Below are 15756 nucleotides of genomic sequence, written 5' to 3'. Positions count from 1 at the left end.
AATAGGCTAGGAAGAAAGTATTTATTTCCTTTCAGGTTTGATGAACTGAGAGTGCTTTATTTTTAATGCAGAGACCCATTCTTTCTCACAGTCATAATTCCCATAAAAATACAAAGCTAGTAGCTGTAACATATATGCCACTGACCTGGTGTAGAATGGTAGATGTCCTGTTCTTATTGCTTGAGGCTCTTTTGAGTTCATGTATGTGTTGTTTACTTGATTCAGAGGGTTCTTTTCTCCTGATGTTCTCCATGCCCTCTGACTCTTGAAATCTTTGTGTCTCTTCTTACATGAGAGTCTTTAAGCTCTGAGTAGAGGAATTTGATGGAGACTTCCAATTTAGACTCTCTGCTTAATGTCTGATTCTGGGTTTCTGTTTTTCTTCCCATTTTCTTTTGGAAGGAACCTGTCTGATGATGACTGGGTAATGTTCTGAATACAGCAGTATATCATTAGAAATAATTTTGTTGATTAAAAAAAAAACCTTGTGTTTGGTTTTATGTGAATTCTCTAGCCTAACAAGTATCTGGTTCTTGGTTACAAAACTTGTGTTGGGTATGGGGTCCATCTCAAAGAGTGTGTGTAAATCAAACAAGATATTGGATGGCTAGTTGAACAAGTTCTGTATCACCATTACCCTAACATATTTTATAGGCAGGGAAGATTGTATTTCAAAAGTTTAGTCACATTTGGTGACCACACTTTTCTATCTGTAGCTTACACAGTGCCTTCTACACCAAAGAGACTATAGCATAATGGTGAAAGTTCCAGGTAGGCAGTTCAACTTCTCCATGTTCAATGAGTTCTGTAGATGTTATCCTCAGCAGTAGGGCCCCACTGTAAGTTTACAGAAAGAAGTCCATTGTCTCAGCATCAGTATAGGTTGTTTTGGGTTATCCATGGGACCTTCTTTCCCAACAACACAAATGAAAGCAATCCAATTCATCCAATTGAAGACTTGTTTGGATATAAGATATGTCCACTTGAGAGATTTCATACTTCCCTCCACCTTACTAGGAATCCTCATTGAGATGACTCTCATCAATCCCAGGAAATCCTTCTCTTGACAATTCTTTAGGGTTAGATATGTAACCTTTTCTTTGTTGGATTATTTGGGTTTTTGATAATAAGTTTCCTAAGTGGTTTTTATATTTGAAAATTAATCCTCTATCAGATGTGGAGTTGGTGAAAATCTTTCTCCTCTCTGTAGGTTGCTACTGTGCCCATTGATGGTATTCTTTGCCTCACAGAAGATTTCAGTTCCATTTGGGCTCCATTTATTGATTGCTGATCTTAGTGGCTTCACCACTGGTGTTATGTTCAGAAAGTAGTCTCCCATAACAATTCATTCCAGGCCTATTCCCTACTTTGTCTTCTATCATGTTTAGTTTATCTGGTTGCATGTTGCAGTATTTAATCTGTTGGACTTAAGTGTTGTGCAGGATGATAAGTATGAATCTAAATGCATTGTTCTACATGTAAAGATCCAATTTGACTACCATCATTTGTTGAAGATGTTTTTTTTCTATTGTGTATTTCTGACTTTAAAATTAAAAACTAGGTGTTCATATGTGATTGGGTTTATGTCTGGTTATTCATTTCAATCCAGTTGATCATCATGTTTATTTTTCTGTCAATACATAGCTATTATTGTTACTATAGCTATGTCATACAATTTGAAATCAGCAGGGTTGATAACTTCTGGAGTTCTTTTAATATTTAGGATTGTTTTAGCTATCCTGTTTTGGTTTGTATATGGGATTAAGAATTGTTCTTTCAATGTGTATAATGTATTGTGTTTGAATATTTATGTGGATTGTGTTGAATCTTATTATCCTTGCCCATGACTTATACTGTAGTTAGTTCTTTTTTATTGGATATTTATTTATTTACATTTCAAAATTATCCCCTTTCCAAGTTTCCCCTCCACAAACCTCCTATCCTATTCCCCCTTCTCTGTTTCTTTGAAGGTATTCCCCCACCCATCTACTCATTCCCAACTCATCACCCTGGCATTTCTTTACACTAGGGCATTGAGCCTAGCCTATCATAGGACCAAGGGCCTCTCTTCCCACTGATGCCAGATAAGGCCATCCTCTGCTACATATGCAGCTGGAGCCATGTGTACTTTTTGGTTGGTGGTTTAGTCCATGCGAGGTCTGGAGAATCTCATTTGTTGATATTATTGTTCTTCCTATGGGACTCCAAACCCTTTCAGCTCTTTCAGGCCTTTCCCTAACTACTCCATTGGGGTCCATGTGCTCAGTCCAATTGTTGGCTACCAGCATCCACATGTGTATTTGTCATCCTCTGACAGAGCCTCTCTGGAGACAGCTATATTCTGCTCTTGTTAGCAAGCACTTCTTGGTATTTGCAATATTGTCTGGGTTTGGTGTTTGAATATGGGAAGGATCACCATGTGGTCTTCTTTCTTTCTGTGTCTGCTCCACACTTTGTCCCCATAGTTCCTTTAGACAAGAGCAAATCTGGGTTAAAAATTTGTAGATGAGTGGAAGAGCCCCATTCCTCAACTGGGATTCTTGCCTAGCTCTACAAGCTCTCCCTCCACTCTTTTGGGCATTTCAGCTAATCTCATTCCTGTTGGGTCCTGGGAGCCTCTTCCTTTCCTGGCATATGGGACTTTCTGGTGGTTTCCCCCAGTTCCCCATGCCCCATTGCTACACACCTCTGATCCATTTCCTGGACCTCTGCATATCATCCCCATCTCATCCCATACCTGTTCCTGCCCCCATTTTCTGTCCCCCTCTCCTCTCTTCTTCCCAAGTCCCACCTACCCTCTACCTCCTATGAGTATTTTGTTGCCTTTTTAAAGAAGGACTGAAGCATCTAAACTTTGTTCTTTCTTCTTATTGAGCTTTATATGATCTGTGAGTTGTATCCTGGGTATTCTGAGCTTTTTGCCTAATATTCACATATAAGTGATCACATACCATGTGTGTTCTTTTGTGACTGGGTTCCCTTACTCAAGATGATATTTTCTAGTTCTGTCCATTTGCTTGCTAATTTCATGAAGTCATTGTTTTAAATAGCTGAGTAGTACTCCATTGTGTAAATGTACCACATTTTCTGTATCTATTCCTTTGTTGAGGGACATCTAGGTTGTTTCCAAATTCTGGCTAATATGAATTAGGTTGCTATGAACATAGGGGAGAATGTGTCCTTGTTATAGGTTAGAATATCTTTTGGATATATGCCCAGGAGTACTATATCTGGTTCCTCAGGTAGCACTATGTCTAATTTTCTGAGGAACCTCCAGACTAATTTCCAGAGTGGTTGTACCAGCTTGCAATCTCACCAACAATGGAGGAGTGTTCCTCTTTACCCCTCTATTAATCCTATTATGTTCGACCACCTGGTGAATCTTCCTACATCTGATTCTTCTCCCAAAGGTGCTCTCTCAGCCTGAAATCCCAACTTCCTTTTACTGCCTAGGTGTCAAATCTTTAGTTAGCCAGTCAACATAGGAGAGAGATGATTACAAAATAATGAGACAGGTTATGGACCATAAGAATAAACAATCAAAATCTGGCCAATTTTCAGTGTTCTGCATGAACAGCAATCAACAATTGAGTATACACATGGCACTCCATAAACCTTCGGTAATATAGTTTATTCATTCAATCCACAAGCATGGAGGACTTTCCATTTTCTGATCTTTAATTTCTTTCTTAAAAGACTTGAAGTTTTTAATCATATAAGCCTATCACTTGATGGATAGTTAACCCAAACATTTTCTTTTTGTTGAGACTATTATAAAAGTATTCTTTTGCTTATTTTTTCCAGTCCATTTGATGCTTGTATATATTAAGGCTACTTAATTTTGTGAGTTTTTAAATTTTATTTTATACTCCATATTTTAGTCCTGTCCACCCCCATCCACCATCCTACTGCTCCATATCCCATGCCTCCTTCCCAACCCCTGTCTCCACATGATGTCCCCACTCCCTACCCCACCTGACCTCTAAACTCATGGGGTCTCCAGTTTCTTGAGGGTTAGGTGAATCATCTCTGAATGAACACAGACCCCTGGCAGTCCTCTGCTGTATGTGTGTGGTGGCCTCTTCTTAGCTGGTGTATGTTGCCTGATTGGTGGTGCAGTGGTTGAGAGATCTTGGGGGTTAAATTGAGACTATTAGTCCTCACAGAGGGTCGTCCTCCTCCTCAGCTTCTTTCAGTCTTTCCCTAATTCAACAACAAAGGTCAGCTGCCTCTGTCTATTGGATGGATGTAACTATCTGCCTCTGATTCTTCCAGCTGCTTGTTTGGTCTTACGGAGTGTGGTCGTGCTAGTTTCCTTTTTGTAATTACTCCATAGCCTCAGTGATCATGTCAGGCCTTGTGAACTCCCCTTGAGCTGGATCGCTCTTTGGGCCTGTCTCTGGACCTTCTTTTCCTCAGGCTTCTCTCCAATCCCATCTCTGCAATTCTTTCAGACAGGAACAATTATGGGTCAGAGTTGTGACTGTGGTATGCGCCCCCCATTTGATGCCCTGCCTTCCTGTTGGAGGTGGACTCTAAAATGTTCCCTCTCCCTACTGTCAGGCATTTCATGTAAGGTCCTTCCCTTTGAGTCCTGAGAGTCTCTCCCCTCCCAGATCTCTGGTGCATTCTGGAGGGTCCCCCCAACCTCTAACCTCCTGAGGTTGCCTGTTTCTTTTTGCTGGCACTCAGGGCTTCAGTCCTTTTCCCTTACCCAATATCAGATCAGGTTCCCCTTTCCCTTCCATTCGGCTGACCCCATCCACTTTACCTCCCAGGTCCCTCCCTCCCTCACTCCCTCCCCACTTGTGATTGCTTTTTTCTCTCTCCCAAGTGGGACTGAGGCATTCTTACTTGGGCACTTCAGTGAGTTAATTTTATACACAGCTTCTTTTGTGAAGATGTTTTCTCACTTTAGGAGTTTTCTAGAGGAATTCAAGGAGTCACTTATGCAGACTATAATCTATCTGCAACTAAAGAAAACAAATAAACCTATTACAATTTGCATGCCATCACTTGCAGTAGCCATACTAATGTCTATATTACTTCAACTTTTGTATAAATCTTGCTGAAGTGAACACATGCTCAAAGTGGGAGCCTTCTACTTTCTTCTCATGTGATTTTGAGGTATCCTCAAAGTCTAAGAAACTTTTAAGTTGAAACATATTTTTTTCAGTGATTATGTCTATTCTTACAAATCTGAGATGGAAAATTTGAATGTTTTATCTTTCTGTTAGTATGTCAGTCTTCTAAAGAAACCAGAGACTAAAGGTAAGTGCAACATATAAACCTCAAAATCCTGTCATTCCCACTGTTCTTCTTAAGGCTTTATACGGCCTGCATTTGCTTTTTATGATTTTTGCCATCTAAAAGTACACAGACCACTATATAATAATCTACAAGAAAGAGTCATTATTAGTGTTGCATGAACATTACAATGAGCTCACAATATGCATCATATTAATATTCATGAGTGCTTCTTGTTTGGATCATGATCTAGTTCTGTTACACCTTGACTCTTGTTTTGTAAAGATACAAACAGCACTTCACACACATCCAAGAAACCTTACTAACAGTGTATGTTCTGTGTATATGATGAGTGATTTTACAACAAAGAGTCATATAGGTTTTATATATGCCCAGCTCATGGAATTTTATAAGTAAAACCCACCTACTGTGAAACAGGTAGACAAGAAATGGAGATAGATCTTTGGGTTGAAATATTACCAGTACATTTATTATGAAACTTGTTATTTCAGAAATAAACAGTGCCCATTATACTGTTTACCCATTATAATTACTCATAGATTCTAATATTCTAAAATATTTTCAGTATTCTGATTATCTTTATGTTCTTGTGAGATACTTGCATATCCCAATCTTTAGCAAGAACTGATATTTTCTACCACTTTTACTTAACATTTCCGCTGCTGCACGACAATTCCAGATAGTGGATTTAATAGCAACAGAGGACATTCTTGCTCTCTTTAATCCATATTAAATGTGTTTTTAGCTTTTTCCCCATTTTGTTTTTGAGGTCATAAAATAATTACCTTTCTCCTTTCTTTTTCCCTCCCTCCAAATACTCACTTACACACCTTCCTAGTCTCCTTCAAATTTATGTTCTTTTTTCACTAATTGTTATTGTAAGTCTATATGTATATGAAGATTTCTTTGTAAACATGAGTCTCCCATTCTGTCTAATATTACTTGTGTGCGTGTTTTATGGCTGACCTTTGACCACTGGAGAGCTGTTTGTTGTGATCTTCCACAGGGAAATAACTATTTTGTTCCTAACTTTCCTTAGTTATCTAGAATTCTTTTTGTGTAGGTTTAGGACATATTGGCTCATGGAATTCACTTTGGCATGTCTGGTGGTGGTGTCCTTTTCAACTAACATTGGGAAAGAATATTAGTGAGATTTTATGAATTTCTATATGCTTCTATGAGGCAAATTCAGTCCTTCTTACATACAACCAATTCTTTGACTTTTCTATCTTTCTTCATAGCTGGATAAATAAGGTAAATATTCCAAGAAAGAAAAAGTGAATGTTAACATCATCATTTTGGGAAAAGAGGTAAGTCAGGATTTTAAGGCATGGGATCTGATCAGTTGGGTTGTGAACAGGGCCATCCTTTTCTAAAGTTTAGATATTACTAGGAGATGCAATGTCACAGAAAACTCAGAAATGTTTGATTTTGTGACTAGAGCAAGTATCTATAGTTTAGGATGTGAATAAAGACCATTGAACATATGCAAATGAGCAATATACCTGGGTTATGTGACAGACTCCTCCTTTTTTTTTTTTTTTCTTTTTGAGGATTCTCTATGGTAGTTTCCAGAGTGGCTGAGTCATTTTTGCACTCTTATCAATGGTGAGGGAGGATTGTGTTCCCTCATACTAAATGGTGTTTGCTGATCGTTTCATTGCTGCTTTATTCATTCTGACTGGGACATAGAAGTCTCAGTTGTTTCATTTTGTATTTCTACAATTGTTAAGAATAATGGACTGTGTTTGACATATTTCTTAGTAAATTTTATTTCTTGTTTGTAAACTGTTTATTCAGATCCATAGAACACTTTCAATTTGATTATTGGTTTCACTCTTTTTTTTGGTGCGTGTGTATTTAATAGTCCAGATAATAATTTTGTGCAAGATGCATAGATGTCAAATATTTAGAATTCAGATGAGAAAATGAATGGGATCTTTTTAAATTGGAAATATTGATATATCTATCTTTTTATCAAATACAAATTATAAATAGTAATTTGTTTTGTAATGTAGAGGTGAGGGTTCATCTCTTTAATACCAAATTATCATTGTTTCTCCCAGAGTAACATGACTTTCTACTTATTAATTAAATTTCTTAAGAAGTATTTGGAACTCTCTCTTTAAATATATATGCTTGATGAAGGAAAAAGTCTCATTGCAAGTTATTAGTGATGAGCAATTGCATTTCAAACAGGATTTTGTTATATACTAACTTCACAAGTTTGAACTCAGAAAGGTTCTTCCTTACCTGTCATCCACTTCCAAATGCTGAAACATCATTTTGATCAAAGAAGTGATTTTTATGTCACTAAAATGCAATTGTGGTTAATGACAGGATGGATTCCAAAAATCTGACAATAGTAGTAATATTTATCCTTCAATGTTTTGTGGGAATTCTGAGAAATTTCTCTCTTCTATCTTTCTACTTAATGCTTTGTTATAATAAACACTCATTAAAACCAATTGATTTGATTTTCATGAACATTTTCATAGCCAACTTGTTCATCATTTTCTCTAGAAGTTTGCTACAGACAATGGAAACTTTTGGGATGGAAGTGTTCTTCAATGTCTGTGTTTGCAAATTCCTTTTGTATACTGAAAGAGTTGGCAGAAGTGTTTCCATTTGTACCATCTGTCTCTTGAGTGTCTTCCAGGCCATCACCATCAGTCCCAGTGACTCCTGCCTTAATGGTCTTAAAGTAAAAGTTCCAAAGTGCATCAACCTTTCTATTTTCCTATGCTGGGTCCTCTATTTGGGAGTAAATATGATTTTACCAATGTATGCATATATTAAGTGGAACAGCCATAATGTGACATATAAAAAAGCTTTAAAATACTGCTTTAGCATAGGTCATGATGAATTTACAGGCTTGTTTTTTATAGCATTTTTTGTTTTCCCTGAAATGTTGTTTGCTATCCTTATTGTCTGGTCTGGGAGCTTAATGGTGGTCATTTTGTATAGGCACAAGCAGAGGGTTCAACACATCCACCGCACTTATGCTTCCACCAGAACATCACCTGAATCAAGAGCCACTAAGAGCATTCTGGTGCTAGTGTCAATCTTTATTTGCTTTTATTCTCTCTCCTCCATCTTACAAGGTTGTGTTGCTCTTTTTTGCAATTCTGGCTGGTGGTTGATAAACATCACAAGCATCATTTCTCTGTGTTTCCCTATTTTGGGTCCCTTTGTGGTGAGCCATGACACTGCTTTGCCTAGATTCAGCTTATCCTGGATAAGAAATACAGGAAGACCGTAACTTTACCATATGTATATAAATTATATGAGTTTACTCATTTATTTTCAAGCATCAATATATAAAACCCATTAATAAAAGCCATCTTCTTTCATAGGGGAACTGTAATTATTGTTTAGGCTTCATATTGTGCTCATCATCACCTATTGTGCAGAGCAAACTGGAATTAAGGGATTGTTCTTTACTCAATAAATATAGCTCCTTTTGTAAAATCCTTAAGTAGTTTTTCTCAAGGCTAACAGAATAGTTTAGACTTTGATTCTCAAATGTTGTTTCCCTAATGTTTGAACAAAAAGCATACATATGAATTATGTTTCTAAGAAGTAAACAGTTACTAGAGTGGTGGATATTGTTATAAGATAGTTTATTATTAAATTTATTATGTATATTTAATCATTTTGCAAAATTTTGTTCTGTACTTTTTACTATATATGTGAGAAAGAACTCTAGGAAACAGGCACAATATCTGTTTTGAGAGCAATGTATAAAATAAGCTTGTTGCACAATACAATAAATCTTAAATCTCCTACGACAAAGGCTGTGGCAGTTTTGTTAGCTATCTTTGTAGAATGGATGTTTCTCAGAAACTCTCAGGTGGAGGATGCAATCAACTTCTTGTACCCACTGCCACAGGTGTAGTATTCTCCATACATTTTTATGACTTTTGAGAAAAAGAAATAACGACCATTAGGGTATTCATGTCACTTTCTGTTGCCAAGTAGTAATCATCTCCTCTAAATATTGTATGTTTTCATTCAAGGTTGATTAAAGGTTTACAAAATAACTTCAAACTGTCAGAGACCCTAAAAATAATTACAGCTGTGATTCCAAACAGGACAGGGAAATATTTCCCCAGATGACTAGAAAGTAGAACTTCACAGTCTAAATTGAAGCAAGTTTATGTGTGTGCGGGTGGCCTATATCTGGCCCCTGCTCTTTGTTTGGTGGTTCAGTCTCTGGGAGCACCCAAGGGGCCTTGGTTAGTTGCCATCTTTGGTTTTTCTGTGGAGTCGCTGTCTCCTTTATGTCCTTTCACCCTTACCCTACCTCTTCCACAAGACTGTGAGCTCCATTTAATGTTTGGCTGTGGGTCTCTGCATCTGTTTCCACTGGCTGCTGGGTGAAGACTCTCAGATGATAGTTATGTTTGGCTCTTGCCTGCAAGCGTAAGAGTAACAATAATAGTGTCAGGGATAGGTTCTTACACATTGGGTGGGTCTCAAATTTGTCCAGTCATTTGTTGGTTATTCTCTCCATCTCTTCTCTTTGGCCCTTCTCATCTTGTAGGCAGAACACATTTTGGGTCAAATGTTTGGTGAGTGGGTTGCTCTCCTTATTTTTCCATTGGAAGCCTGGCTGGCAAAAGAAAGTGGCCAGTTCAGGATCCATATCCCCCACAGCTATGCGTTTTAGCTCTCAGCTAAGCTCATACCCATAGTATCTTGACACATTCCCCAACCCCTCCTCAGTCTCTGGCATGCCATACAGATACCTTTCTTCTCATCTCTACAGATTTCTGTTCTCTCTTCCCTGTTCCCCCTACAACTGATTCCCTCTCAATGCTCCCCTTGTCCTCTTTCACCCAGTTCCCACCTTCCATTAATTTTATATATAAATTTTATTTCCACTTTTGAGAAGGATTTAATAATTCTTCCTTGGGCTCTCTTTTTTATTTGGCTTCTTAGTCTGTGAATTGCAGCACAGTTATCTTGTATTTTATGGCTAATATATGCTGAAAAGAGAGGACATAGCATTTCCTGTTGCTCTGGGTTACTTCTTTATACTTCCATCCATTTGCCTACAAAATTCATATCTTTGTTTTTAATAGCTGAGTAGTATTCCATTGTATAAGTGAACTATATTTTCTTTTCTGTATCCAGTCTTCAGTTGAGGGACATCTAGGTTGTTTCCAGTTTCTGCCTATTATGAATAAAGTGCTATGAGCATAGTTGAGCAAGAGTCCTTATGGTACGGTAGAACGTATTTTGAGTATATGCCTGGTAGTGGTAGAGCTGTTCTTGAGTTAGAACTATTCCCATATTTTTGAGAAACCACCAAATTAATTTGCAGAGTAGTTGCATAAGTTCACACTCACAGCAGCAACATAGAAGTTTTCTTCGTTTTCTACAATCTGGCCAGAATATGCTGTGACTTGAGTTTTCCACCTTAGCCATTCTAACAGATATAAGGCAGAATCTCAGAATACTTTGGTTTGCATTTCCCTGATAACTAAGGGTGTTAGACATTCTTTCAGTGTTTCTTGGTCATCAGAGTTTCCTCTGTTGAGAATTCTTTGTTTTAACTCTGTACCCCATTTTAAGTTGGTTATTTGGGTTATTGTTCTCTAAAATTATGTTTTCTTCACATATTTTGGATATTAGCCATTTTTTGACCTAGGGTAGGTGAAAATATTTTCCCAATCTGTCTACTGTCATTTTGTCCTATTAATGGTGTCTTTTGCCTTACAGAAGCTTTTCTATTTCATGAGATACCATTTATTAATTGTTGATCTTAGTGCCTGGGCCATTGGTGTTCTGTTGAAGATATTGTCTCCTCTACCAGTGAGTTCAAGGATATCCTCCATTTTCTGTTCTATTAGATTTAGTGTACCTGGTGTTACTTTGATGTCTTTGACTTGGACTTGAGTTTTGTGTAGGGTGATTAATATGTACCTCTTCATATTTTTCTGCACAGAGACATTCAGTAAGACCAGTAAAGGGATTGAGGTAGCAGAAAAAAAAATCTATTTTGCTCATAAGACTCCATTCTAAGTTAACTTGCTCTTAGAGAGGTATGTCCCCCACCTTTGATGTCTGAGAAAATTCACAAAATGTCACTGGCAGTACGAAAATAGACAGAATAGCTGCAGCTAGCTGATAACAATAGAGTGGGCTAAGAAAACTTATGTCCTTTTCAGGTCAAGATGCTTCTTTTTTGATGTAGGCTCCCTTCTTGTGCAATTAGCTAAAGACCAACATTCCTTTACCTTCTCATATAATGACAAGTCTTGGAAAACCTCACTTGTCCTTTTTTTTTTCTTTTCTTTTTTTACTTTATAAACTCCCTTCACCTAGACCTGGGGGTCTCTCTCCTATCCTGTTGCAACTGGAAGGTTTGTGGCCCATGCCCATGAGTTTGAATAAAGACTCTCATTTATTTGCATTGGAGTGGTAGTTCCTGGTGGTCTCTTTGGGGTGTTTGCAATCTGGGCACAATACTAGCACACTTTTGAAAAAGCTCTCCATTTTCCATATGATTTGGCTTCTTTGTAAAAGATCAAGTGTTCATAAGTTTGTGGGTTTATTTCTTTGTCTTTTATTTGATTCCTTTTATCAATGTCTCTATTTCTATACTGATACCATGTAGTTTTTTATTACTCTTGCTCTGTACTGTTGCTTGAGATTGACAATAATAATTCTTCCATAATTTCTTCACTGTTCAGGATTGTTTTATATGTCCTGTTTTTTGTTTGTTTGTTTGTTCATTTGCCCATATGAAGTTGCAAATTACTCTTTCAAGGCCCTTAAGAATTGTTTTGGAACTTTAGTGGATATTGCATTGAATCTACAGATTGCTTTGGGCATAATGGCCATTTTCACTATGTTAATCAAACTGATCAATGAGCATAGGGGATCATTCCATGTTCTGAGGTCTTCTTTGATTTCTTTCTTCAGAGACTTGAAGTTCTTGTCATATAGATCTTTCACTAGCTTGGTTAGAGTCATACCAAGATATTTTATATTATTTGAGGATATCATGAAGGGTGTTGTTTTCCTAACTCCTTCCTCAGCTGATTTATCATTTATATAGAGGAAGACTACTCATTTTTTTAAGTTAATTTTGTGTACAGTTACTTTGCTGAAGGGGGTTATCGGCTATAGGAATTCTCTAGTAGAATTTTCACTTATATATACTATCATATTCTCTGTGAACAGTGATACTTTGTCTTCTTTCCAATTTGTATCACCTTGATCTCCTTTTGTTATCTTATTGGTCTAGTTAGAACTTCAAGTACTACTGAATAGATAGAGAGAGAATGGGCAGCCTTGTCTTGTCCTAGATTTTAAATTTTTCTCCATTTAATTTGACTTTAGCTATTTGCTTGGTGTATATTGCTTTTATTATATTTAGGTACTCACCTTGTATTCCTGATGTCTTCAAGTCTTTTAACATGAAATGCTGGTGGATTTTTTTCCAAAGGATTTTTCAGAATCTAATGAGATGATCAACTGTTTTTTCTTATATTTTGTTTATATGGTCGATTATGTTGATGTACTTTTATGTATTGAACTATCCCTGCATCCATGCAGTGAAGCCTTGCACTTCACTTGCAGTGAAGTGATCTTGGTGAATGATCTTTTTGATAAGTTCTTGGATTCAGTTTGCAAGTACTTTTTTGAGTATTGTTGCAGTGTCTGGCTGTGTACAACATAAGGGTCTTGAAATCTTGCTTCTCCTATCTCAGCCTCTCTATTAGTAGTATTGTTTATTTCATGTTTTTATATTATACTGTGGTTTTCAGAACAGCTTATATATTTTAAAAGTATTTATATATCCAAGGGAGACATAGTCAATTAACTTGGGAGGTGGCTTGTAGGAAAGAGAACAACAAAGAGAGTGAGACTGAATGCTTTGCTTGAAATTTGTAGCTTATGTATCACGTTTGAAGAAGAGGACTTTATAAGTTACTCTTTCTCTGAGATGAATGCTTTTCCAAATTATCACAGCCAATGAACCAGATTCTTACCCACACCTAATGTCTGTGCCACCCTCCAAGCAGAACCATTGTTCATTGAAACAGTTGGCAAATGACTTTATGGATAGACCATCTTAATACCTATACCATTTCTTAAATGAATGTAACCTGTTCTCTGTGGCCAGAGAATAAAGTCACTCACTCAAGTCAAATAGTTTTGACCATAGCAGGAACTCTGTATCCAAAAATCATGCCTACAATTCATTCCTCAGAGCAGCAGAACTGTCAACTCTCAGCTTAGCTACAAGGAGGGAAAATCCTTTGGTGATTTAAGGGTCATTGAAGTACAGCCTTATTACAATGAAATCCAATGTCTAAAAATTGTTCTTATTTTGGGCTTGTACCACAGTAAGAGTCAAGATTTTAAACTCTACTAAATACAAAACAAACAAACAAACAAACAAAAAGACTTTATATATTCATTTAATTTAAGAAAATGTTCATTTAAGAAAATACAAGTAGTGATGTATTATTTTGAAATATACAGTTAATATGTTTGGAGTTATTTAAAATTTATATTGTGAAAAATGTATGTATTTTCAGTATTTCTATAGACAAGCATCTACATAGCACTGTTAAATTGATTGTTGTTTTATATCAAACAACTTTTATAATGCTCATTTTTATTGTTATAATATTTTATAAATTTTTTTTTTTTTGGTTTTTCGAGACAGGGTTTCTCTGTATAGCCCTGGCTGTCCTGGAATCACTCTGTAGACCAGGCTGGCTTTGAACTCAGAAATCCTCCTGTCTCTGCCTCCCAAGTGCTGGGATCAAAGGCGTGCGCCACCACTGCCTGTCTATTTTATAAATTTTAAGGAATATGACAAAAAAAAAGATATTGTAGGTATTGAAGAGGGGGTCTCTGGGAGGATTTAGGGTACAAAAGGGAAACAAAAATGTAATTTAGTTCTATTTACTTAAAATATGTTTTTAAGTGTTAACAAATTCAGAGAAATTGAAATCATGTAACTTTTCTCATCATAATGCAATAAAAGTTAAAAAAAAGTAAGAAAAAAAAAAAACTAGATCAGCTTGCCAATCTCTGAAGGGGGGAAAATGGAGAGGGAAGAAAGGTAAGAATAGGAAATAGAAGAGAACATGGGAGAGCAAGATGTAGGAGTAGATTAAAAGAGGACAGGAGAAATGTAAAAAACTCTAGAGCCATTTATCAGGGTCCACAATTGCAGCACACTTTAAAGTCATGGGCAATTGAAAGTGCCTGAGTGTAGAGTATCATGATATCCTAGGTTTTCTAGTCAAGAGAACGTAAGGTATGAGAAAAGATATTTTGCCTGAGGGCAGATACAGTGCAAGGTGAAACCACTAAATTTGTCGTGGAGTTATCTGAATGGGCCAAACAAGGATGCATCTCAGAAGGATGACATGATTGAAGATGCATCATGGTTTAGTGTAGGGTTGGTGGGGTTCTGCAGCTGCTCTGGCCACAGGGCTCAGCCCATTGGGAGTTGCAGGATGTGTGAGTTGACCACACTTACAACGTGCTGTCGGGCTATAGAGAAACCCTGGGGACAACCTTGGGGTGGGGAAGTACAGTCTGAGGTGTGGGATAGAGCTTGCTGGGGGGGAAGGTCATCTTAGCAGGTCTGTAGGAAAAGTTGGGGATCTTGAGGTATCTGAAGGTCATAGGAGTTGGTGATGAATGATAAGACAGGTTTCTTTGATCAGTATATCAACATCAGGTATATGACCATCCCCAATGTAATCCAGGTGCCTAACTGTACTGGACACCATCATCAGCAAGGACTATTGAGTACAACAGAAAATATCAAACTCAAAATTTTATAAATCATCATAATGTAATAAAAATGTTCAAAATACTTAGACATGATTTGGTAAAATACCCCTTATCTATAATTGTGTTAAAAGATATTATGTCAGGAATGGAGTGATGAATGTGGTTAAGATACATTGTATTTAAAAATGTAGGAAACTCTTAAAGAGAGAAAGCATCTTCAATAAATGGTGCTGGTCTAAGTGACAGTCTGTATGTAGAAAAATGAAAACACATCCATATTTGTCACTTTGCACAAAGCTCAAGTTCAAGTGTATCAAGGATCTCAACATAAAACCACATATACTGAATCTAATAGAAGAGGAAGTAAGAAAGAGCCTCAAACTCATTGGCAAGGTGTGTGTGGGGGGATTTCCTAAACAGAACTCCAATGGGTTGGGCTCTAACATCAAGAACTGATAAACAAAGACCTCATGAAACTGAAAAGCTTCTGTAAGGCAAAGCACATAGTCAATAGGATAAATTGTCAACATAAAGATTGGGACAAAAATCTTCACTAACCTCACATCCAAGAGAGGGCTAATATACAAAATATATGAAGAAATCAAGAAACTAACCTCCAAAAAACCCAACAACCCAATCAAAAAATTGGGTATAGAACTAAAGAGAGAATTCATAACAGGGGAATCTCCAATGGCAGAGAAGCACTTAAAGAAA

The 15756-nt window shown here is 37.0% G+C and overlaps 1 protein-coding gene and 1 long non-coding RNA gene across 5 annotated transcripts in view; both read left to right on the top strand.

Moving 5' to 3' along the window:
- LOC116079267 overlaps window positions 1-6579 on the top strand; it is a 103480-nt gene extending 96901 nt beyond the window's left edge. For all 4 annotated transcript variants that reach the window (XR_004113850.1, XR_004113849.1, XR_004113852.1 and 1 more), the window contains exon 7: window positions 6510-6579. This is a non-coding gene — a long non-coding RNA (uncharacterized LOC116079267). The remainder of the gene's footprint in view (window positions 1-6509) is intronic.
- Window positions 6580-7585: 1006 nt separating this feature from the next.
- LOC116077390 (vomeronasal type-1 receptor 4-like) lies at window positions 7586-8530 on the top strand (the record flags this gene model as incomplete). The annotated part of the gene is made up of 1 exon (XM_031351901.1): window positions 7586-8530. A coding segment is annotated over one exon (945 nt), but the record flags the coding sequence as incomplete, so codon positions are not given.
- Between the last annotated feature and the right edge of the window lie 7226 nt (window positions 8531-15756).

Source organism: Mastomys coucha, unplaced genomic scaffold, assembly GCF_008632895.1.
Source record: "Mastomys coucha isolate ucsf_1 unplaced genomic scaffold, UCSF_Mcou_1 pScaffold5, whole genome shotgun sequence".
Taxonomy (NCBI): domain Eukaryota; kingdom Metazoa; phylum Chordata; class Mammalia; order Rodentia; family Muridae; genus Mastomys; species Mastomys coucha.
Note: the sequence above shows the minus strand (reverse complement) of the source record. Positions and strands in the feature narration are given on the sequence as shown.